At 43.7% G+C, this 24,706-nt stretch overlaps 1 protein-coding gene across 5 annotated transcripts in view; it reads left to right on the forward strand.

The window, feature by feature from the left end:
- The window catches only part of LOC112250145 (family with sequence similarity 184 member Ab), a 120,832-nt gene that overhangs the window by 36,263 nt on the left and 59,863 nt on the right, over positions 1-24,706 (forward strand). For all 5 annotated transcript variants that reach the window (XM_042321681.1, XM_024420036.2, XM_024420038.2 and 2 more), the window contains 4 exons: positions 10,898-11,752; positions 15,122-15,257; positions 19,634-19,815; positions 22,207-22,392. In XM_042321681.1, coding sequence (XP_042177615.1) covers positions 10,898-11,752; positions 15,122-15,257; positions 19,634-19,815; positions 22,207-22,392 — 1,359 coding nt within the window. The remainder of the gene's footprint in view (positions 1-10,897; positions 11,753-15,121; positions 15,258-19,633; positions 19,816-22,206; positions 22,393-24,706) is intronic.

Consider the following 24,706-nt stretch of genomic DNA (forward strand, 5'->3'; position numbering starts at 1 on the left):
CGCCACGGCACAACCCAAGGGGGGGGGGGGCGCCAACCCGGACAGGAAGATCACATCAGTGACTCAACCCACTCAAGTGAAGCATCCCTCCTAGGGACGGCATGGAAGAGCACCAGTAAGCCAGTGACTCAGCCTCTGTAATAGGGTTAGAGGCAGAGAATCCCAGTGGAAAGAGGGGAACCGGCCAGGCAGAGACAGCAAGGGCGGTTCGTTGCTCCAGAGCCTTTCCATTCACCTTCACACTCCTGGGCCAGACTACACTCAATCATATGACCCACTGAAGAGATGAGTCTTCAGTTAAGACTTAAAGGTTGAGGCCGAGTTTGCGTCTCTCACATGGGTAGGCAGACCATTCCATAAAACTGGAGCTCTATAGGAGAAAGCCCTGTCTCCAGCTGTTTGCTTAGAAATTCTAGGGACAATTAGGAGGCCTACGTCTTGTGGCCGTAGCGTACATGTAGTTATGTACGGCAGGACCAAATCAGAGAGATAGGTAGGAGCAAGCCCATGTAATGCTTTGTAGGTTAGCAGTAAAACCTTGAAATCAGCCCTTGCCTTGACAGAAAGCCAGTGTAGGGAGGCTAGCAGTGGAGTAATATGATAAAATATTTTGGTTCTAGTCAGGATTCTAGCAGCCGTATTTAACACTAACTGAAGTTTATTTAGTGCTCTATCCGGGTAGCTGGAAAGTAGAGCATTTCAGTAGTCTAACCTAGAAGTAACAAAAGCATGGATTAATTTTTCTGCATCATTTTTGGACAGAAAGTTTCTGATTTTTGCAATGTTATGTAGATGGGGAAAAAAGCTGTCCTTGAAACAGTCTTGATATGTTCGTCAAAAGAGAGATCAGGGTCCAGAGTAACACCGAGCTCCTTCAGTTTTTTTTGAGACGACTGTACAACCATTAAGATTAATTGTCAGATTCAACAGAAGATCTCTTTGTTTCTTGGGACCTAGAACAAGCATCTCTGTTTTGTCCGAGTTTAAAAGTAGAAAGTTTGCAGCCATCCACTTCCTTATGTCTGAAACACAGGCTTCTAGTGAGGGCAATTTTGGGGCTTCACCATGTTTCATTGAAATGTAGAGCTGTGTGTCATCCGCATAGCAGTGAAAGTTAACATTATGTTTTCGAATGACATCCCCAAGAGGTAAAATATATAGTGAAAACAATAGTGGTCCTAAAACGGAACCTTGAGGAACACCGAAATGTACAGTTGATTTGTCAGAGGACAAACCATTCACAGAGACAAACTGATATCCTTCCGACAGATAAAATCTAAACCAGGCCAGAACTTGTCCGTGTAGACCAATTTGGGTTTCCAATCTCTCCAAAAGAATGTGGTGATCGACGGTATCAAAAGCAGCACTAAGGTCTAGGAGCACGAGGACAGATGCAGAGCCTCAGTCTGATGCCATTTAAAGGTCATTTACCACCTTCACAAGTGCAGTCTCAGTGCTATGATGGGGTCTAAAACTAGAGTGAAGCATTTTGTATACATTGTTTGTCTTCAGGAAGGCAGTGAGTTGCTGCGCAACAGCCTTTTCTAAAAAATTTGAGAAGAATGTAAGATTCGATATAGGCCGATTTTTAGTTTTTTAAATATTTTCTGGGTCAAGGTTTGGCTTTTTCAAGAGAGGCTTTATTACTGCCACTTTTAGTGAGTTTGGTACACATCCGGTGGATAGAGAGCTGTTTATTATGTTCAACATAGGAGGGCCAAGCACAGGAAGCAGCTCTTTCAGTAGTTTAGTTGGAATAGGGTCCAGTATGCAGCTTGAAGGTTTAGAGGCCATGATTATTTTCATCATTGTGTCAAGAGATATAATACTAAAACACTTGAGTGTCTCTCTTGATCCTAGGTCCTGGCAGAGTTGTGCAGACTCGGGACAACTGAGCTTTGAAGGAATACGCAGATTTAAAGAGGAGTCCGTAATTTGCTTTCTAATAATCATGATCTTTTCCTCAAAGAAGTTCATGAATTTATTACTGCTGAAGTGAAAGCCATCCTCACTTGGGGAATGCTGCTTTTTAGTTAGCTTTGCGACAGTATCAAAAAGACATTTCGGATTGTTCTTATTTTCCTCAATTAAGTTGGAAAAATAGGATGATCGAGCAGCTTTAAGGGCTCTTCGATACTGCACGGTACTGTCTTTCCAAGCTAGTTGGAAGACTTCCAGTTTGGTGTGGCGCCATATCCGTTCCAATTTTCTGGAAGTAATTCTTCTGTCCAATATAGTGAAATGCACTTATAATACAGTAATTTATCATGTCAAAATAATTTGTAGTAAATGAAAGATACTCACAGATTTTTACAATAAATTCATCTTTCTCACTACTTTTACCCTGGAGAATAAAAATAGCTCTTAAACACAATTTAGCCAGGTGTTTTAGACCTAGAGCTTCCTTACTGACTGCAGCAGCCTGAACATTTTGACATCCCTACTCAGATTCCTTGGGAGTCTAGCCAGGCGTAGGTCAACAGTAGACAGTTGAGCTCTGAAAGGTCTGGAGTCACACCTGTAGCTCCTCAATGGAGCTGACCTATACGCTCCCCACATCCCATATTGGTTTGGGCCACAGATGGCACCAGAGCAAATGTTTTCCAACATTTTGTCTCATCTGTATGCAAAGTTCAGAGTATAAAGTACTGTATAAAGTTACCACGGACACTGTGTTGAATAAGAGGCTATGATTTGGACTCCAGATATTGTATTGTACATCTTCTGCTTGCTATATTTGTGCATTTCTCATTATTCAATAATATGTCTCGCTCACTGCCGTTTCCCTGCTAAGTATTTCACTGCCGAAAGGCACAGTAAAGTCTTCTTTAATCAATACTGGAGCTAACGTGGTCAGCTGTACAAAAGGCAAAAGTTTTGTGGTCCCAGTAAATCTAGATATGTCTATTGATCAGACCCAGTTCTAACATCCAGTTAAAGGCTCTATTCAGGTGTAGCCAAAAGCTTTCCTCTGTTCAACTCTTTTAATCAGCTCTGAGTACCACATTCAGTACAGTTTCATTTTACAGGCTCATCCAAGCCAAGCATTGGTCAGCTTCTTATAAAGTGCAATTTGCCAGGTTCACATTCATTGCTGTGTGGTAAACAAATGTGGCTTGTAACAGACTCCTTATTTGAGTTGATAGACCAGGTGGTGCTTAGCCAGTTTAGTGAGGTTCTAGGAATCCCCCTGAGAATTCTTTAAGGGATTCTTTACGACACGGATGTAGTGAGTGGGTTTATGAATGGGAATGCAGCGGTGAGTAGTATGTGAGGGCTTTGATGTAATCAGGACGGAATTGAATAAATGAGATGTGGGAAGACTGTGCAGCTGTGTGATACAGACCGGCGGTCTCTAATGAGTAGGAAACATTCCCTCATCCCCACGTCTTTCCAGCCAAATAACCTTCTGTAAGTAGCCCATAATGGATAGCTAGCAGTTTGAATAGTAGGGATTTTGGCTTCTTTTCTCCTAATTTCTCATCAAATCGTAGTGTTCTTTGGATTTTCCATGCTGCTCAAGGATAGAGCTGATATTTAATTAACTTGGCCCACATCCTGAAACTCGGAGCCTGTCTGCGACTACCTTCCCAGAGGCTGCTTTGAGTTACCATCAGATAGTAGCTGGGTATTGAGCTGAAATTACAGCACACTCTCTTAAATACACATCACTTTGTCCAATTTCTTCAAATTCGCCACAGGTAAAGGTGAGAATGGATGGATTCAGCTGATGTAGGTTTAATTTTAGGTGTAATTTATTTACACCAAGGAAAATAAGTGATAAAGAACAATACAGATCAAATAAAATAAATTATGTGTAGGTGTGGTTGGTAGTCCATGGAATTCTATTAAAAACACACCATAAAAAAAACAATATACAATATATAGGTACAAAAATAAATAAGGTTTGTAAAAGCCTGGTGCTATTAGCTGCTGACCTACTTAATGCAACTTTGTTCTTTGTGGAAAATCGCCTAGCCTGAACTTAAAATCACTCTCCTATACCTTTTATGGTCAGAAAGCTACAGATATCTGTTAAGTGTCTTTTGCCCAGAGGAGAAAAATAGAGTCCAGAGAATCTAGAAAGGGGACAATGGGGCTGTGGACCAAAAAACACCTCACTGAACCAGCTGACAGAAACGGCAGTCGTGCTGTTAAGGCCGTTTCTGCGGTAAACATGGATTCTTAACAACATGATGAAACTTTGTTGCACCTTGCTGAAAAAGCAAGGGGTGGGTCAAATGATTCTTCGGTTTCCAAGGAAATGCCCCCCTCCCTGCAAAAGCAGCACACATAGAAATAGAATGAATGAACATGCTTAGAACCTCTAACCCTAGGCAATTTCTATTTTATTTTTTGCAATATATTTATTGTCAACCCGGGCAATTTGACTGGTACTCTTGCAATAACTGCCTGCAATTCTGATGCAATAATTTCCATGGTAATGTAGAATGTTCATTGAAATGATCTTAACTGATGTGGCTCATGCAATGGAATGCTTGAAAAAAAAAAAAAATATATATATATATATATAATTTCAGTTGCGTTGACTCAAATCACAGCACATATTGATGGGTGCAGTACACTTCCTGTGTTGCTCCTATTGGTACACTTGCAATGGCCGCCAGTCCACCCATTATGTCATGACTTAAATGGGGACACCCGTTCTATTCATTTCTATGGAAGCACATGCGGTCAGGAGGAGAGGAGAAGATGTGCGTCTTTGCTATTCAAACGGTTATTACGTTGACTGTGGTCATTTGGCTGGCACATTACCGTCATCTAAAATTCACTGCCCTATCTGTAAGTGCACTGAAGAATGTGCATAGTGTAAGATCAGAAGAACCAGTTATTGTAGGGAACAGCCCCTACCCAGCTTCCTCTCTTCGATCACTAGAACTCCAACTCAACAATGGCACTGTGAGCTTTCAAAGACTGAGCTTTCTCCTGGCTTACACTTCTCCAGTGGAGTTATGCATTCACGATGTGACAAGCCCTGTTGACAGATCTGAGATCAAGGTGGTGATTTGGGAGGGGCCCATGGGCTATGGTTGCGACGATAATAGGCTGCGGGATGGAGGCTGACAGGGATTGAACCCCCTGCCCCCTGCACCCCCCGTGCTTACTCTCACATTGGTTTTTCTCCAGGCAGCAGAAGGCCTGTAAAGAGACTTGATGAGCCCATGCATGGGCAGGGCAGGCCTTCCCTGTGTGGGTAGAGCTGATGTCTCTCTCTGCTCATACTCTCGGTTAACCTGGAACTAAAGTCTTGCGTCAGATGCTCGATTTAAGTTCTGGGTCCATACAGTGCTAAGAGAAGAGGGAGAACGAAGATCGGAAACAAAGAGCTCCACCCTCTCTCTTTGCAAGTTACGGGCAAGTCTATGGCTAAATGTCCCCTCCCATTTCGAAATTCGAAAGATGCTAACACCGGCAAAATTGTGATTTGCCCAAATAATCATTGAGGAAAAACCCAAGCACCGGAAGTAATGCTGCTTTATCTCACTCATCCCGTTGTGCCATGACAGCTCTACAAAATTATTTTATGTTTACGTAGTCTTTCCATGAGAGATTATGCTGCCCACCACTACCCAGTCCTGTTGGGCTCTGGAGATGGTGAGGAGAGACAGCCAAGAGACAAACAGTCCGACTGACCAAGTGGCCAGCTGGTCTCCATTCACTGGCCCAAGGAGACCCCCCCCAGACAGACTGTCATATCAGGGTCACTGACACCGTGGAATCTCGTAGTCTGGCCCATATCCCTCCCTGTTTCAGCCCCCCAACAGAGAGGCCCACTGAACCCAAGTAACTGAGGAGTGGAAGAACACTTACCTCCTTGGCAATCTGATTCCATATTGCCTCGCGCAAGGAGCATCATGTAACCTGGACAGCTCTTTTGAAGTAAACATAAAAGACTGTTGAGATGATGGCGTGACTATTAGAATTGGGATTGAGCATATCAGACTTGGCAGCGTGTGGAATGTATCTCTGTAATACCTCCCTCAACTCCATAACCGTCCAGGGCCTGGTTTCCAAGGCCGTGCTTTAGAAAGTTGTTCGTCGCTGTGCTGATGGAGCGATATGTACAAGGCCAGTCAAAGTCCTCTAGTACTCCACTCCCTCTGCCTCATTTCTCCAGCTAGTCCCTGGGATGAGGGGGAGAAAGGAGGCCAACAGAAGTGCTTTTTCTTCCCCGGCTGATCAGCCTGTTTCCCCCTAGGGCGATGGATCACATAACAAATTCTCCACAGCACGCTGCCTGCGATGCGCTCTGAAAAGGATGCTCCGAACCCCACTAGGAGATGCCTTGTCTGTCGCCTCACTCAAAATATAGTCTCCAAAATACTGTTGTTATTTTGACGTGAAGATATTGATCTATAAAGAGCTTTTCTGTCATTTCCAGATCTTTAAACCATTTTGTCCTCTTGCATTGTTCGAGGTGTCATCCAGTCATGTGTGGAGACATGATCACATGCACATTTATACAGGCAGCTTCTCCAGCAACGCCACAGTCTGTTCTCATCATGTTCTATGGCAAATAGCTACAGAACAAAGCAAGTCATACATAGTGATATTTTGACCAATAATGTCTGTCTCTCTACTTAAAGTTATCTGAATTGAAATGCTATAAAATGACCTCAAAGTAAGAAATGTATTTGAGTGGCTGGTAAGACGTAGTAGGTCCAGCCCTGGACACATTCTCAGACAGACGTTTACACTGTTCCTTTCCAGAAGATAATTACAGATGTGTTCTGCTTTCTGTGTTCTGCCCTGCTGACAGCCTCCACCTCCTAGAGAGGGTGCTGCCCAAGTTGGATGACATCAGGGGCCTGGCAACCGTGCCTTCCAGCAGCAGGCACTAAATCCCCCTGGTAAAACAGACTAAACCTGTCAAGGCCGGCTAAGGAAATGGGAACCACTGTAATCAAGGCTTTTCTCACCACCCAGTGCTGCAGTCTAGTACACAGTATTAGAGATTGATCAGGCAGTATCCCAAAAGTTGGCATGAGTCCTCTGCATTAGTATCTGAGTCCTCTGGTTTCATCTGCTTTAGTATCTGAGGAAGATCAGGGACCATAGACAATGCTGTTGGAAGGAAGCATATTTACAATATTAAAATGAGAGGCATGTGATTTAATTATCTTAATCAACCATTACATTTCTGAAGGAGGAGATTGCAGTGCTTTAGAATTAGATCTCATTCAGTTAGGCTTTCAGGGTAGTTAGATGAATCAGAGACAAATTGGGGCATGGCTCATTTGTTTTGCACCCACATACTAAAGGTAACCACTCCACCCTCCATTAACACAGGCACTTCCTGTCTGAAGGCAAGTGGAGCACATCACTTTCTGTGACCTTCGCCATGTGTCTCGGTTGTAATTCAAATGTGTTAAATCTCAATGGAAGACCGATAGGGAAGTCAACGTTTCTAATCTCAGCCTACAGTACAGCGCATCATGATTAGACCAAGAGTTGTAAATGAATATTGCAGATTTATATATAGAGCGTGTGAAATATTCATCACTGTAATGAAGCTGTGGAAAAAAACCATCTATCCCAATAACTAAGAACGCACCAATACAGTTACGCAACAGAACAGAGAGAGGAACGCCAACACAACATCAGTGAGTGAGTGTCTGGAGTTTCTCTATGAAGAAACACCATATAGTGCATTCAGAGCAGTGACTCCCAGAGCAATGACACTGCAATCAATCAAACCTGCCTTAGATAAGATGACGCAATGACTTGTGTAAAGACTATTTACACAACTACTGCCTATGTACGCAAACCATAATCTTCTATTTGAGAGACGCTTAAAAATGAGAGCGGGAAAAAAAATACATTAATATGTGGACTGCTGCTAAGTCAGGCTTTTAAAACAAACATATTCACCATCAAGCCATGTAAATGCTGCAGTGGGGGTGTCACACTGCTGGAGAAGCTCATCATAGTGTTCCCTCTGTATGAAACCAAGTAGTGTTTACAGAACCAGCCCAGTCCTACCCCATCATCTGCCTTAATTACCTTCTGGATTAAGGTGCACCTTGCAGTTTAGTGGAAAATGTGCATGTAATTACTGTAATTAGCACTAGGCTATCTTTCGACTTCATTCTATCCTTTTCCACACTTAATGCATATTCAGTAGCTTAGCGAATCAGCATCTCACTTCTTTAAGGGGCCTCGAAGGTGGTTGATGTGCTACAGTATATTCGTACGTTACTTAGTCCAACTAATACTGAATACGAGTCAGGAATTAGGTTTACAAAACTGGAAACATAAGCAAGATTGCCTTTATGTTGGCCTCAACTGAATACTGATGCAGACAGTCAATTGCAAAGCAGCTGAACATTGATGACCGCCCGGCCATTGAGATGGCAGTCAGTCATTCTGCAGGGCTGTCCGTTAAGGCCGAAAATACATAACATTTTGATCTCCAGCACAGAGCAGAATGTGATTGCAGCCTCACCAAGGCAGTTACCACCGCTCAAAGCTAATTTGGCCCCGTTTACCGAGTTCCCCATTGTACTGAACAATGGGTTACCTTTCCGCACTGCTCTGCAAATGGCGGTAATAATATCTATCATCAAGGTCCCATTTGCAGATGTAAAGACATTAGTAATGACCCCTGCACTGGGCAATAGGAGTGATTTTAAAGCCCCAGTGCCAGGATAAGAGGAGAAGTTGTGGATTTGTCAGAACTGAGCCCTCTCCTGTTGAGGCAGATGATGCCTCATGCTGACTTCAGCCTAGATATGAACACCCACAACCAGAGAGCTTTGAGTTGACCATCCCGGTTCATTTCTATGTCTCAATCTTGTCACCTGGAATCCTTGATCATCATTCATTAGTGGCAATAAGTCCGATTTCATACTCGTTTGTGAATCAGTATTCTGTATGAAAGAGTCTGATGGGGAATATTGAGTAGTTCGCTCTGAAACCTTAGCCCAGAACCATCTACAGTGTAGCCCTGAGGTGTCTTTGCCTTTTGTGATCTAATGGATCACTCTTTCTTCTCTATCTTCAGCATCTTCAAACCATTCTGGGAACATGAATGAGGCTTAACTCTGCAGGTGTTGTAGCTCAGTGTTATGACTGAGACCACACATTCCTAGCTTCAGTAGCACTAAGTAGGTCCAGGCCTACTCTTGGGGCTTTTGGCTCATGTTTCAGATTGACTACATCCCATCAGTGATGAATGTATCCATCTAGAATCACTGATTCAGCTTTCACATTTTTTGGCGCAAAGCGCACAAGGCTGGGATTTCAACCACTCAGAGTTTGCCTTAGTGGGATTGACCATATAATTCTATTGGACTTAGCCAGCCGTTCCCACCTCCACAGATCAATGTGTGGAACTGCTGGCTGACTCCAATAGAATTGATGTTAATAACACATGGAGACCTTTTCCGCTCACTTATCCAGGCAGCAGCAATAATTTACTATGTTGAGTTGGGAGTTTGTGATCAATACATAACTATGATGTCGATATTTTTGAGAGAGAGAGAAAGAGAGAGGAAGGCAGGCAGCCGGCCAACAGGGTTCCTCTCAGGTCAAATGGAGGAGAGAATCATTATGGGATGATGACATCACTGCACACTTCTCTGCCAAAGCCATTGTCTCTCAGTCCACTGCTTTCACCCGCTGAGCCTATGGGACTGCAGACCGCACTCTCTCTATCTCTCTCTCTCTCTCTCTTTATCTCACTCTTTATCACTCCCTCTCTATCTCTCTCTTCATATGTGGCTGGCTAGATTGCCGCGCCAACACCAGATAGGCCCAGAACTTTTAGCTCTTTCCCCTAGTCATTTGTCAAAACAATTATGGAAATGAATTCTGACTCAGCCCTCATCGCTCGTGAGAAACTTCACAAGCTGGGGCCCTTTCATTCCCATAGAATGCCTTTCATTGAGGGTATTAAAAGATTAATATTATGTTTATAATGGGAATTGAGCTGGGATCCTGCTGCATAGGCCTTTTATCTCCTTTGAGAGCTTGCCATGCGATTGAGATATGGCACAGCAGTAGAGGTCACAATAGCAAACAAGAAATGCCTGTTGGTTTAGTATTTTCTTGAATAAACCTTTGATTAAAATGTTGTCCTACCTGGCTGGGAACAATGTATTGCATCTGCTCTTATTTGATGGAGAGCTGCAATGGACAGTCGTACGAGTGATGCCAATAGGAGTCGGTTTAAAAATGAACATTTTCTGAACATTTGAACATATTAAAAACACAGGCAAGTTGGCAACACGTTTAAGAGATGCACAGTCCTCCCCCGGTTATTCACCCTGGCATATAAAATATGGATACAATTCTCTGAAAAGGGCATTTTATTTTCCATTTCTACTCTATCTTCTTATGACAGGCGTTTTCAAAAGTATTAAAGTGATGAATTATTGACTAGGTTTATCTGGTGACAAAACAAATAGCCTTATTCCGTAGGGCAGCAGCCTGGAGCCAGCACCCTGGATCAGTAGAGGGGAGGGAGGATTAAGATTAGGGGGAATTTCTCATGGCTTTTGAACTGTAAATGTAAAACGTATTTCCCCCCCCTAAATTTTGTGTGACCAGAAAATAAATTTGTATTCAGATTATCCAGGCTTTCAGTTGGAAGTCATTTTTGGGATTTAAAGGTCAGCCACTCACTTAACTGTCAATCATCTGTCTCCATAAGTGGTTTTTTGATTGTTGCAGGAAGTCAAAGTAATGATAAACCTTCAAGGTATCCCTTTTAGTTTGAGGACAATGCTAACACATCCCCACACAGTTTTAACTTTCTTACTGGTGAACATTTACTTTGATCTCCAGCACCCGCTCAAACAATCCATTGGATGTGTGTTTGTTCTATGCTGTCCTTTCTCAACCATCATACTGATGCTCTCTTTGCCTCCCCAAGGTGATCTACGCTCTGAACACCAAGAACGACGAGCACGAGGCGGCCATCCAGACACTGAAGGAGGCTCACGAGGAGGAGGTGCAGCAGATCCTGTCCGAGACACGGGAAAAGATCATGCAGTACAAGAGTAAGATCAGCGATGAGATTGACCTTAAGCAGCGCATCCAGTCGCTCGAGGAGTCCATGGAGCTGCACGAGCGCATGAAGCGCCAGGCCCTCGCCGAGTTCGAGACCTACCGGCAGCGTGTGGAGGACATGCAGCTCTGCACTGAGGCCCAGCACACACAGCGTGTTGTCACCATGTCCCGCGAGGTGGAGGAGATGCGGCACTCGTTCGAGGAGAAGCTGCGCTCTTTCGGCACGGCGCAGGCCCAGTTTGAGCAGGAGAAGAAGCTGGCCCTGGAGGAGCTAAAGGCCAACCATCGGCAGGAGGTGTCGGAGCTGCTCCGGAGCCACCAAAGCCAGAACCAGAACCACAGCAAGGACCAGGAGAAACTGGGCCAGCTGCACAAGGTGGAGGTGGAGTCCCTGTCGGAGCGTGTGGAGGAGGTGAAAGGGGACAAGAAGAGGCTAGTGGAGGAGTACGAGGCCAAGCTCAACAAGGCCCAAGCCTTCTACGAGCGTGAGCTGGAGGCCATGAAGCGCACGCAGCAGCTCACCGCAGATAACCTGCAGGCCTGGAAGAAGACGGAGGCGGAGCTGCGGAGGGAGTTCCACATGCAGGAGGCAGCGCTGCAGAAGACCCTGGGGAAGCTGCGCTCCGAGCTGCAGAGGGTGCAGGAGGAGGCCCGGGAACATAGGGAGAAGTCCCACAAACTGCAGGCCTCGCTCACTGCAGCCGAGAGCAATATCAAGGTAAGAGAGCCTGTGGAGATACCCAACTGTGGCTTAAACATCCTAATGAAAGAGCCCAAAGCTATTAGTCTTAAAGAGATACATGAGTGAACTTCATAGTAGAGCATATGTAGCATTGATGTTAAATTATCACTGTAATCTTTAAACCCTGTAATCCTTAAACCCAGAAAGCAGTTAATATCTTAATCTTGAAAATCCCATTGTGGTTTAATAGTCATTTAATGAAATGATTAGAAGTTAAAATCAAACTTTGAAGTGCGCAGAATTAAAAAAGTGTAATCCACAGTTTGATCTAAATTTAAGGGTCCATTTAAATTGCCATAATTAGACCTCTTCATCATTCACACTCTCCTAATGCTTAATTATTTTGATTTTACCAAAAATGCTCCTACCTAGAATGCTCCTACTACCTAGGGTTACACGATATGGAAAATGTTTTTATCAAACATTGCTGTTGCGATTTGATGTGCGATATAGATTAAAACAGTTGGAATCATATAATTAAGCAATAAGGCATGAGAACCCGGGGGATTATTGTGTGAAAACTCCCAACTAAGGGCTGTTTTTAGGATGAGGTTATCACACGATAATCCTAAATTCGCATCATCCCTAACAGGTTATCACACGATAATCCTGGGTTCGAGGGCCGTATTGCTTTTATAAAATGGTTGGCAATATATTTAAAATATTAACATGTTTTCATTTTAATGAGTACATTTGTTTTATTTCATCCTTCCAGCAGACTATATAGTCCAGGCAAAAAAAACAGTTCTTAGTTCTGAAGTTGCTAACCAAACAGACTGGTCGTTAATTCTATTCTCATGTTTTCATCTGTTGTTCATTCTATTCATTCCATGTGGCTATGCTAAACAAATCATTGGCATGTAGCTAACTAGCAGAGGTTCAATGATGATGAGAGACAACGATGACGAGATAAATCATTTATAAATAGGCAACAGCCAGCTGATTGTCCAATAAAATATTGCTAGGCTAACGTTACTTCTCCTTTGCTAGCTAGCTAGCTAGCCAACTAAAGCTAACACACTCACATCAAGCAGCTGAAATAGCAGCAAACTATGTGCACTTTAGTTTGTTTTACCTTTGGATATATCCAAAGGAATTGCAATAGAAACTTTCTCATTATTCTGATGAATGAATTCGCCTGGCTCAGAGAAGCTGTCAGTCTCGTCACATTCATATGTGTGGCACGGTGCTTTGATTCAGGAAGGAATGTACCCTATAACACGGGTTATTACAGATGTCCCTTTCAGTCAGCCAAAGGCCTAGTCTCTGTAACATGTATTGCTGGATCTTTGTTAGCTACTTTCTCTGAATGTATTTTAATGGATCGCTCCCAGGAGCTCTTCCAGTCAGTTTAGTATGGGACGGGTGCTCATGTGTGACACGATGATATCAGTCATGCCGCCACAATTTGATTTTTCATTAAGGGAAACAAAACAAACTGTGAGGGTGATTAAAGCGTGTCCTCTCTACCTAAACAGCTCATCACACACACACACCAGCAACTGCTCATCAGGGAAATCATACCACACGGACCAATCAGAATGCATCCCCTCTCTTACTCCTGACAAGATGTTTATTTTACTTTGGCTAGCATGGTTTGTCTCTCTACAAAACATGCAGATGTTATGTAAAATTAAAAAAATGCTTACTTACAAGCCCTTAACCAACAATGAAGTTCAAGAACAAGAGTTAAGAAAATATTTACTAAATAAACTAAAGTTGTGGCTATTTGATTAAATGTTCAGCTGTCTTATGGCTTGGGGGTAGAAGCTGTTAAGGAGCCTTTTGGACCTAGACTTGGCGCTCCAGTACCGCTTGCCGTGCGGTAGCAGAGAGAACAGTCTATGACTTGCGTGACTGGAGTCTTTGATAATTTTTGGGGTCTTCCTCTGATACCACCTAGTATATAGGTCCTGGATGTCAGGAAGCTTGGCCCCAGTGATTGGGCCGTACGCACTACCCTCTGTAGCGCCTTATGGTTGGATGCTGAGCAGTTACCATACCAGGCGGTGATGCAACCGGTCATGATCAGTCCATGATCAGCTCTTTTGTCTTGCTCATGTTGAGGGAGAGGTTGTTGTCCAGGCACCACACTGCCAGGTCTCATCGTTGTCGGTGATCACTGTTGTGACGTCAGCACACTTAATGATTGTGTTGGAATCGTGCTTGGCCACTCCGGCGTGGGTGAACAGGGAGTACAGGAGGGGACTAAGCACACACCCCTGAGGGGCCCCGGTATCTATAAGGATAGATATAAACCGGGCCTTATGAGGGAATGTGGCACTTAAGGCCTAAGATACTTTACAACTCCAAATTGATATTTGGCAAGATTTCTGTGAGTTGCACTGAGGCATTCTTAAATTGAATATCATATTTTAGCTCGAGGACATATAGTCCCAAAATCAAAAACAAGTACTCCCCACACCGATCCTTCAGAAAAAGGTTTACATTTTAAATTGACATCTTAGTTATTTAGCAGATGCTTTTATCCAGAGCGACTTACAGGAGCCATTAGGGTTAAGTGCCTTGTTTAAAGGGATACTACGGGATTTTGGCAATGAGGCCCTTTATCTACTTCCCCAAGTCAGATGAACTCATGGATACCATTTGTATGTGTCTTTCTCCAGTATGAAGTAAGTTAGAAGTAGTTTCGCGAGCCAATGCTAACTAACTTTAGCGCAATAAATGGAAGTTTATGGGTATTTGTTAGCATGCTACGTTAGTCTACTACCTTAGCTTCCTTCATACTGAATACAGAGACATATAAAATGGGGAATTACATAAAAGGCCTCAATGCCGAAATATTCCTTTAACGGCACATCAACGGATTGTTTTTCATCTAGTCGGCTTAAGGATTCAAACCAGCGACCTTTCGGTTACTGGCCTAATGCTCTTAACCTCTAGGCTACATGCCTCCCTGCTTCCTACTGCCCCACCAGACAAGTCAATATATTTACATATGCATTAGAACTCCACTTCCATATGGACTATATTCCCATGGGAAATGTAAATCTAAATGACTATTTCATGGCCAGTCCTTGAAAGCAGTAGAGAACATGCACCATACTGTAAAAGCTGTCCAATTAAGAATGAAAAGTGGCTAGTTTCTCGAGCTCTACATCTCTACAGAGAGAGTGCAAATGCAGGAAAGAAAAAAAGAGAGCGATGGAGAGAAAGTTAAATGATTATTAGAGCATATGAGTGAGTGAGTCGTGTATATATACTGTTTCATTGTTCTGGCAGAGAGAATGAACACGGGTCAGGAAGTTGACCCTGTGTTATGCGTGTCTGTGCCTCAGGAGGGTAGGCTAACCTGTGCTCTCTGTGTCTCTGTCTATGCTCCAGGAGTTGAGCAAACAGCTGGATGAGGTGACGCAGGATGCCGAGATCGTGGAGATTCGACAGAAGGAGGCGGAGTGTGAGCTGGAGGCCACCAGAGATCGTGTGCAGCAGCAGGCCACAGAGATCCTCCTCAAAGCCAGTGTGTTAACATGCCACCCTCCTCCCAAGCCTTTTTATCCTACACTCTACGCTATCCTTCTCTTCCCCTCTTCTTCCCTCCTTTCTCTGTTACAACCCACAGTACCGCACTACCTGAACAACACTAATTAACCACAATTTGAATAATGACCCACATCACTCTTAGTCCAAACTTAATTTCCCCCAACGTTTAAGTCTATGTACAGTTGAAGTCGGAAGTTTACATACACCTTAGCCAAATACATTTAAACTCAGTTTTTCACAATTCCTGACATTTATTCCTAGTAAATATTCCCTGTCTTAGGTCAGTTAGGATCACCACTTTATTTTAAGAATGTGAAATGTCAAAATAATAGTAGAGAGAATGATTTATTTCAGCTTTTATTTCTTTCATCACATTCCCAATGGGTCAGAAGTTTACATACACTCAATTAGTATTTGGTAGCATTGCCTTTTAAATTGTTTAACTTGGGTCAACCGTTTCGGGTAGCCTTCCACAAGCTTCCCACAATAGGGTGAATTTTGGTCCATTCCTCCTGACAGAGCTGGTGTAACTGAGTCAGGTTTGTAGGCCTCTTTGCTCACACACGCTTTTTCAGTTCTGCTCACACATTTTCTATAGGATTGAGGTCAGGGCTTTGTGATGGCCACTCCAATACCATGACTTTGTTGTCCTTAAGCCATTTTGCCACAACTTTGGAAGTATGCTTGGGGTCATTGTCCATTTGGAAGACCCATTTGCGACTAAGCTTTAACTTCCTGACTGATGTCTTGAGATGTTTCTTCAATATATCCATGTAATTTTACTCCCTCATGATGCCATCTATTTTGTGAAGTGCACCAGTCCCTCCTGCAGCAAAGAACCCAAACAACATGATGCTGCCACCCCTGTGCTTCAGGGTTGGGATGGTGTTTTTCAGCTTGCAAGCTTTTTCCTCCTCATCAGACCAGAGGACATTTCTCCAAAAAGTACGATCTTTGTCCCCATGTGCAGTTGAATACCGTAGTCTGTTTTTGTTGTTGTTTTTTTACCCCCGTTTTTCTCCCCAATTTCATTGTATCCAATTGGTAGTAGTTACAGTCTTGTCTCATCGCTGCAACTCCCATACGGACTCGGGAGAGGCAAAGGTCGAGAGCCACGAGTCCTCCGAAACCCATCACAAGACACCCCAACCAAACCGCACTGCTTCTTTTTTACATTTTTTATAATATGTTTATTATTTTACAATAAAAAATCAAATAAAAAAGACCGCAATACTAACAATGACATTCATTGTACTGTTGAATGGGATGGCCAATTTAGAGGACAAAACAAAACTTAACTCACACATACACAAAATAAAACAAAATCCTATTAGGTGGTACATGTATAAGAAGACATCATATAGTCATTACAAGCAGTGTAGTTAAGCCAAAAATAGATATTGAGTGGAGTACAGCACAGAGTAGCAGCAGATTGTCAACCCAGTTATGAAGCGGGACTAGACCATTTATCCAGTATCGGCTGCCATATTTTGTAAAACATTGGACTTCTATTGGAGGTATTGTTTTCGAATCTTTTCCATATGTATTACATTCCCTAAATCCCGTACCCACCTTTGAAATGTGGGTACAGTCTCCAGTTTCCAAAATTGCAATATGAGCCTTTTGGCTAATAGAGTACAAAGAGAGACAGCTTTCCCTTCGTGGTTATTCCCATCAACTGTACCAAACAGAGCGGTCAATGGGTCTGGGGCTAGAACTCTAACAAAGGCTCTAGATAAATAATCAAAAATGAGAGTCCAGTAAACATGTAATTTAGGACATGTCCAGAATAAGTGGGTCTGCTTCTTGACACAATCCAACCCGGAAGCCAGCCGCACCAATGTGTCAAAGGAAACACCGTACACCAGGCGACCTGGTCAGCGTGCACTGCGCTCGGGCCGCCACAGGAGTTGCTTGTGCGCAAACGGTCAAACTCTACGTAACCCGGACGACGCTGGGCCAATTGTGCACCGCCCCATGGGCCTCCCGGTCGCGGCCGGCTGCGACAGAGCCTGGGCTCGAACCCAGAATCTCTGGTGGCACAGCTAGCACTGTGATGCCTTAGACCACTGCGCCACCTAGGAGGCCCAGTTTTTTTAATGGAGGTTTTGGAGCAGTGGCTTCTTCCTTGCTTAGCGGCTTTGAGGTTATGTTTATATAGGATTCGTTTTTACTGTGGATATAGATACTTTTGTACCGGTTTCCTCCAGCATCTTCACAAGGTTCTTTGCTCTTGTTCTGGATTTGATTTGCACTTTTTGCACCAAAGTACATTAATCTCTAGGAGACAGAACGCTTCTCCTTCCTGAGTGGTATGAGGGCTGCATGGTCCCATGGTGTTTATACTTGCGTACTATTGTTTATACAGATGAACGTGGTACCTTCAGGCGTTTGGAAATGATTTTTTTTCTGAGGTCTTGGCTGATTTCTTTTGATTTTTCTGTGATGTCAAGCAAACAGGCACTGACTTTGAAGGTAGGCCTTGAAATACATCCACAGGTACACCTCCAATTGACTCAAATGATGTCAATTAGCCTATCAGAAGCTTCTGAAGCCATGACATAATTTTCTGGAATTTTCAACGCTGTTTAAAGGCACAGTAAACTTCTGACCCACTGGATTTGTGATCCAGTAAATTATAAGTGAAATAATCTGTCTGTCAACAGTTGTTGGAAAAATGACTTGTCATGCACAAAGTAGATGTCCTAACCGACTTGCCAAAACTATAGTTTGTTAACAAGAAATTTGTGGAGTGGTTGAAAAACGAGTTTTATTGACTCCAACCTAAGTGTATGTACATTTCTGACTTCAAATGTATATATCAACAACTTCAAGTCATGAAATATTAAAATAATGTTGGTTAAAAAAGTCTTTGCACCAGTTTGCATCAGATATTTTCACAGGTACACAGGCTCAAACCTACTGTATATAGGTTTCCAGCTATTCTCAATTATGTGTCACGCAACACTTTCCTTTTCACTGGTATGATACATTCCCAGTGGATGGCAGAATGAACCAAAACCCAGATAGACTTTTTTAATTCATTCTGGAGGTAGGTAGCTCCAGCTTCAGCTAGTGTACCTGTTGACAGGAGATTGTGCTGTGACAAATAACTTCCCCGGTATCCCGGCAACAGAGGTCCAGTGTGCTCTGCAGCCTAGCCCCAGCTCTGCTCCAAGAGACCTCTTCACCACCCCCCCCCCCCCCCCCCCTGGCTCTGGAATGTACCCTGATGGGGAGAGGGCTTACATAGACCCCCTCACCTAGCTCTTACCTAGCCCTGCAACATCTGTTGTGGTTCAACCTGTCATACCGTGGTCAAGGTATACATCAAGGACAGAGAGAGAAAAAACTTGTTTGCCTTTGTGTCTGGAATTTTCTGTGGTGCCTATTGTGTAGCTGTGTAGTACTGTATATATCTGCAGCCCCATGTTTGGCATCAGATACAGAGAGGCTGCTGCTGAAAACACTCACCTCTTAGCTGTTGGAGAAACACTTACAATATTACACTACAAACACTACAATATTAGCATCACGGCTACTTGGGCTAATCTGAACTGCTGTAACATAACTGTTTAATGGTGAAATGGTGTATCCCTGCATTAATGGTAGTCATGAGCCCAAGGAGGTGAAAGCCGTGTTCAAATTAATTACGCCTAGTTTAAGGCGTGCTGCACTTTGTACGGTCTATCCTGCAGCCAGCCCTGCTGTATACTCACAGCCATGCCTGTGTGAGCTCATTTGATTATTAGTGATGCCTTGCTGCATCAATATTTCATCTGGCAATGAAATACTGGCTCACCGAAACGTTTTATTTTTATTTTATTTCACCTTTATTTAACCAGGTAGGCCAGTTGAGAACAAGTTCTCATTTGCAACTGCGACCTGGCCAAGATAAAGCATAGCAGTGTGAGCAGACAACACAGAGTTACACATGGAATAAACAATTAACAAGTCAATAACACAGTAGAAAACAAAGGGGGGAGTCTATATACAATGTGTGCAAAAGGCATGAGGAGGTAGGCGAATAATTACAATTTTGCAGATTAACACTGGAGTGATAAATGATCAGATGGTCATGTACAGGTAGAGATATTGGTGTGCAAAAGAGCAAGTAAATAAATAAAAACAGTATGGGGATGAGGTAGGTGAAAATGGGTGGGCTATTTACCAATACCAACGTCAATGTTTAAACAGTACATTGACCCAGGGCAACTCTCTATGGTTATACTGCTGTTACAGGTAATGTCATTCTAATAGCCCTGTTTGGCTGGACTGTTTGTCACTGTGTTCTCTCTCTTCATCTCTCTCTTCATCTCTCTCTATCGCTCTCTCTCTTCCTCTCCTCTGCAGGTCACATTGGCAGCCTGCAAGCCACTCAGATGAACCACGAGGCAGCCATCCGGGACCTGGAGTCTGAGAAGTCTCGTCTGAAGGACAAAGTGGTACGTCTAGAAGAGGAACGTGGGGCCCTGCAGAACAAGTCCCAGGCACTGGACGACAGGCAGAGGCAACAGATTCTCTCCCTGGAGAAGGTGAGCCTTCAGGGGTGTGGAGGGAACTGTATTTCTGCCACCGGAGCCTGGACTTGTCTGAGGACAGACTCTTATTCTGCACCAGCTCCTCTAAGGAGAAAATATTAGGTTTGAACGTGTTTACAACAGATCTCCCCAGTTAAACACTCCTCACTGCTTTACTGGCCATCAGCTGCTGCAGGGCCTAAATCCACCCCTCCATGTTTAATTCACTACTAGTGCTGAGCGATTAGTGCTTTGTGAGGTCGGTTTGACTATTAAAAAATAATCACGGTTTTCGATTTGTGTTTCAATAAAAAACAAACATTAAATGCGTTATCAAATAATGACATTAAAATTATTTTAGAGGTTTCCTCAGCCATCACCTGCCTTCTTCCTGACAGTGGGTTGAATGCTGTAACAACACAGATTTAAACTATATGAGCCCCATGATGGTAGTGAATGCCCATTACTGCTGGACACTTATTAAACCATCATTTATTCACTTACTTTACTTACTTTAATAAAATATTACAGTTGTGTATATTACTTAGTTTTTTTTGTCTTTTCTTATTTTTCATTCCGTCATCATCTGATCTCTGCTCAGACAGTAGCAGCCAGCCAGTCAACCATCTAACGTTATCTCACGTTTCTGTGGTAAACTAGGTTGATTATTTGCCTCATGAAAACTTCCAATCAGCCCAACGTCCCACATAGTTCTTGACAAATTCTCTCGTGAATAGTTTGATTTCTCCCTAGAGAAAACGGCGCGTTGAGCTCACTAACTAAATGGAATTCAAGTAATTGAACCAACGTCGGTCAATTAGTTGTTAAATAACCGAAAGGAAGCTCAACATTTTGATTAATGGCTCAGCGCTATTCACAAAACTCAACATCTTGGAAAGAGAAGTTACTGGACAAAACCAATTTTTGTTGACGTTTAGCTGGTTATTTCGATTTAGGAGACTACACTTTAGCTGTAAATAGACATCCATTTTGTGTCACAATTCGCTTCATATATCTCAACTATTAGCCATGGCTGCTACTTCCACTATAGTCAGCATTTTTCTTTCAGCCATGCTTTCTGGTTGTAAAATAGCATTTAACTTCAATTATTAATGTCAGATTACACATATAAACTCAGATTTTACGACTAAGCATTTAGATGGCTCCTTGGAAAGTCCTCCGTGCTCTCAGGAGTTACAGAGCCCTGAAATATGCATGGCTTCTGAACACACGACTGCAGATGGTCATGCTCCTTATTTACCAACAGTAGAGCCGAAGACAAACTGCACTTCCCCCGTAAATGAATGTCAAGTATAATCTATTTTTCATTCATCGTTTACATTATGGTAAAATGTACAGTTGAAGCTTTCGCAATATGCCGTTCTGCATGACGATATCAGTGGAGGCTGCTGAGGGGAGGACGCCTCATAATAAGGGCTTGAACGGAGAGAATGGAATGACATCACACCATGTGTTTGACGTATTTGATATCATTCCACTTACTCCACTCCTGCCATTACCACGAGCCCGTCCTCCCCAATGGAGGTGCCACCAACCTCCTGTTATCAATACAGGGAGCGTGTTCTGTTGACAGTGACCCGCACCCCTCAATGCTATGTCCCCTGTCTCTCAATTACACATTTTTTATTTATTTAACCTTTATTTAACTAGGTAAGTCAGTTAAGAACAAATTCTTATTTGCAATGACGAATGACGAAATTGCAAATTCTACCCCCGGCAAAACCGGGGTAGGCCGTCATGAGAGAAACTATGGGACTCCCAATCACGTCCGGATGTGATACAGCCTGGGTTCGAACCAGGGACTGTAATGAAGCCTCTTGCACTGAGATGCAGTGCCTTAGACCGCTGCGCCACTCGGGAGCCCTAGTCACTTTTACCGCAATGCTGTAGCCTGAAAACCTGACCTCATCTCTCCAGTTTCCAGGAAATCTCTGTTTTGTTTGCCATTACCATAGCCTTGAGTTAGGTGTTACTATGGCAACCTACTGTGAACGGAGGTGTGAGTGAATTGTGCAGTAATCCACTGGGCCACTGGCATTCTGAGAAACACTGCTCTCTCTCTCTTGTCTGGTAAGAGGCCTCTCTCTCCGTTCGTTTTGGCTTGCTGCTTGAGCCTCATCTCTGAATGGGAATATTGTGTCAGAGGGGATTTGAAGCATCTTCAGGCTGTCACTTTCCTCCGTTACAAGACACCAAACAGCCGTTCACATGTTACCTGTATGTGACTGACTCAAGCTCACTCAAATGACTCAAAGGAAATAGAAATAAGACAGTAATGAGTTTAGCATTCTGTTCACAGCTGGGTTTTAATAAAACTAGAATCAAACGTCTTTTGATTAACACAGGGCATACTGTCATGGTGTTGTGTCTGTGTTGTTCCGTCAGACTCTACGGGAGGAGAAGCAGATGTATGAGAAGGAGATGGTGAACATGCGTGCCAAATACGAGGATGACGCCGCCCACTTCAAAGAGTCACAGACCCGGGCGCTGGAGGAGCTGTCGAAAAAACACCGGACCACCTTGGAGAACACACAGACTACTGCCGAGACGGAGAGGAGCTGGCTACTGGCCGTAAGAAGAGTGTACACACACACACACACACACACACACACACACACACACACACACACACACACACACACACCTTAGGTAACACTGCACTGAATCTACGCAACACACACACACACACACACACAGACACACACACACACACACACACACACACACACACAGCAGTGAAACTGTACCTACACACCTCAGCAATGGGATGGGATTGGGATTTCCACTGCAGAAACGATCACTTCACCTCCAAGCTATGATTTGCTATGATTTGGCTATTGTTATGGATAGCAAATGGCCTTGGCTTACGGGGTAATACATTATCTAATTGCATTATTGTGCATATCTATACCAAACTACACTCATCTGCTCTTGCAGTGCACGGTGCCATTACAACCACCCTAATGAACCAAGTCACACAGGATCCAACAGCAAGACTAAAGAACAACAGTTGAAACAATGATTCTCTTCTACTAATTGAATATGGGGATAAGAGAAAAGGTCAATGCTGAGTCTGAACCTTATTATGAAAGCCCAATGATTACCAGTTTGAAATAGGTTTTTAATTCATCACGGACTACAAACAGCTGGTGGAACCACTCTGTAGAGACCGAGAAAGAGAGCCGTGGAGAGCCAGAAAGAGGGAGAGGAGAAGGGAGAGAGAGAGAGACTCATTACCATGGGCAGAACAGCTTATCTTTCCTCCAAGTCCCTACATGTCATTTGCATGCATGAATTCCAGGCTTTTCTGTGCTGGTTTGGCTCTACAGCTCGTCAGAGCTACTTGTCAAGGCAGTCCCATGAGTGTTGAGAACAGCTCTATGCTGGTATAGCTTTGACTACCCTCAAGTGCTGCCTTCCATTCCACACAACACATAAGTGCTGCCACTATGGATGTCTAGTGGTTTAAAATCATACAGAAAGAGATTGGTTATATTGGTTGACAACAGACCCATCCCAAAAAAATCTAGTTTCCTTGCTGTAATGTGGTTTGTCACTAGTCTCCCTCAGCTTTTAGGGCCCTGTTTTGCTCAGTTCTTGATTAGGTATTTCTCTCTGTTCAGCCTTCTCTGTAAGAGAGCCCAGTGCAATGTACCTCCGCCATGTCTGTGTCTCTCAGGTTGTGTCTGTGTCTCTCAGGTTGTGTCTGTGTCTCTCAGGTTGTGTCTGTGTGTCCCAGGTTGTGTCTGTGTGTCCCAGGTTGTGTCTGTGTCTCTGGTTGTCTCTGTGTGTCCCAGGTTGTGTCTGTGTGTCCCAGGTTGTGTCTGTGTGTCCCAGGTTGTGTCTGTGTGTCCCAGGTTGTGTCTGTGTGTCCCAGGTTGTGTCTGTGTGTGTCCCAGGTTGTGTCTGTGTGTGTCCCAGGTTGTGTCTGTGTGTGTCCCAGGTTGTGTCTGTGTGTCTCTGTGTGTCAGGTTGTGTCTGTGTGTGTGTCTTGTGTCTGTGTGTCCCAGGTTGTGTCTGTGTGTCTCTCAGGTTGTGTCTGTGTGTCTCTGTGTGTCCCAGGTTGTGTCTGTGTGTCTCTCAGGTTGTGTCTGTGTGTCTCCCAGGTTGTGTCTGTGTGTCTCCCAGGTTGTGTCTGTGTGTCTCCCAGGTTGTGTCTGTGTGTCTCCCAGGTTGTGTCTGTGTGTCTCCCAGGTTGTGTCTGTGTGTCTCCCAGGTTGTGTCTGTGTGTCTCCCAGGTTGTGTCTGTGTGTCTCCCAGGTTGTGTCTGTGTGTCTCAGGCCTGTGTCTGCCTCTTTCCCAGTGTGTTCTCTGTGTGTGTCAGGGCCCAGAGCTCTGCTGCCTCAGCTCCAGTCCTGCAGGCAGTAGAGCAGTGCCTAGCACCCACGCCTCGTTAAAAACTACCATGACAATTCATCTCCCCACCCCGCTCTGCTCAGCCCAACCACTCAAACACACACACACTGTTCCAGGACCTGCCTATTCCGAGGTGTTGGAGATGCTGACAGAACCTGGCTCTCACTCTATTAAATAATTACTCTTTTTTTGTTTTCTATCTGCTTGAAAACATCTGCTGCAGTGACATGACTAAACTGTCTGTTTTGATATCCCTGACTGATAACATATTCAATTAAAGCACTCAAAAGACATGCACGATTGACTCAGCCAAAATGCAATTAGTCATCTTTTTATTTCTCAGCTCGGTAGCTGCCAAAGGCTCCTGTCAACTCGTCCCTCTCCAACATGGTTGCATGATTTACTCTTTATGTAATAAAATACCGGCCAAATGACAGATGTTGGGTTAAGCCGATGTAATTAGCCAGTCCCTTGTTTATATCAGGGCCGGCCAACCTAACACCATTGTGGCCTCTACTCTCTGGCAATT

This window comes from Oncorhynchus tshawytscha, linkage group LG05 (assembly GCF_018296145.1).
Source record: "Oncorhynchus tshawytscha isolate Ot180627B linkage group LG05, Otsh_v2.0, whole genome shotgun sequence".
Taxonomy (NCBI): domain Eukaryota; kingdom Metazoa; phylum Chordata; class Actinopteri; order Salmoniformes; family Salmonidae; genus Oncorhynchus; species Oncorhynchus tshawytscha.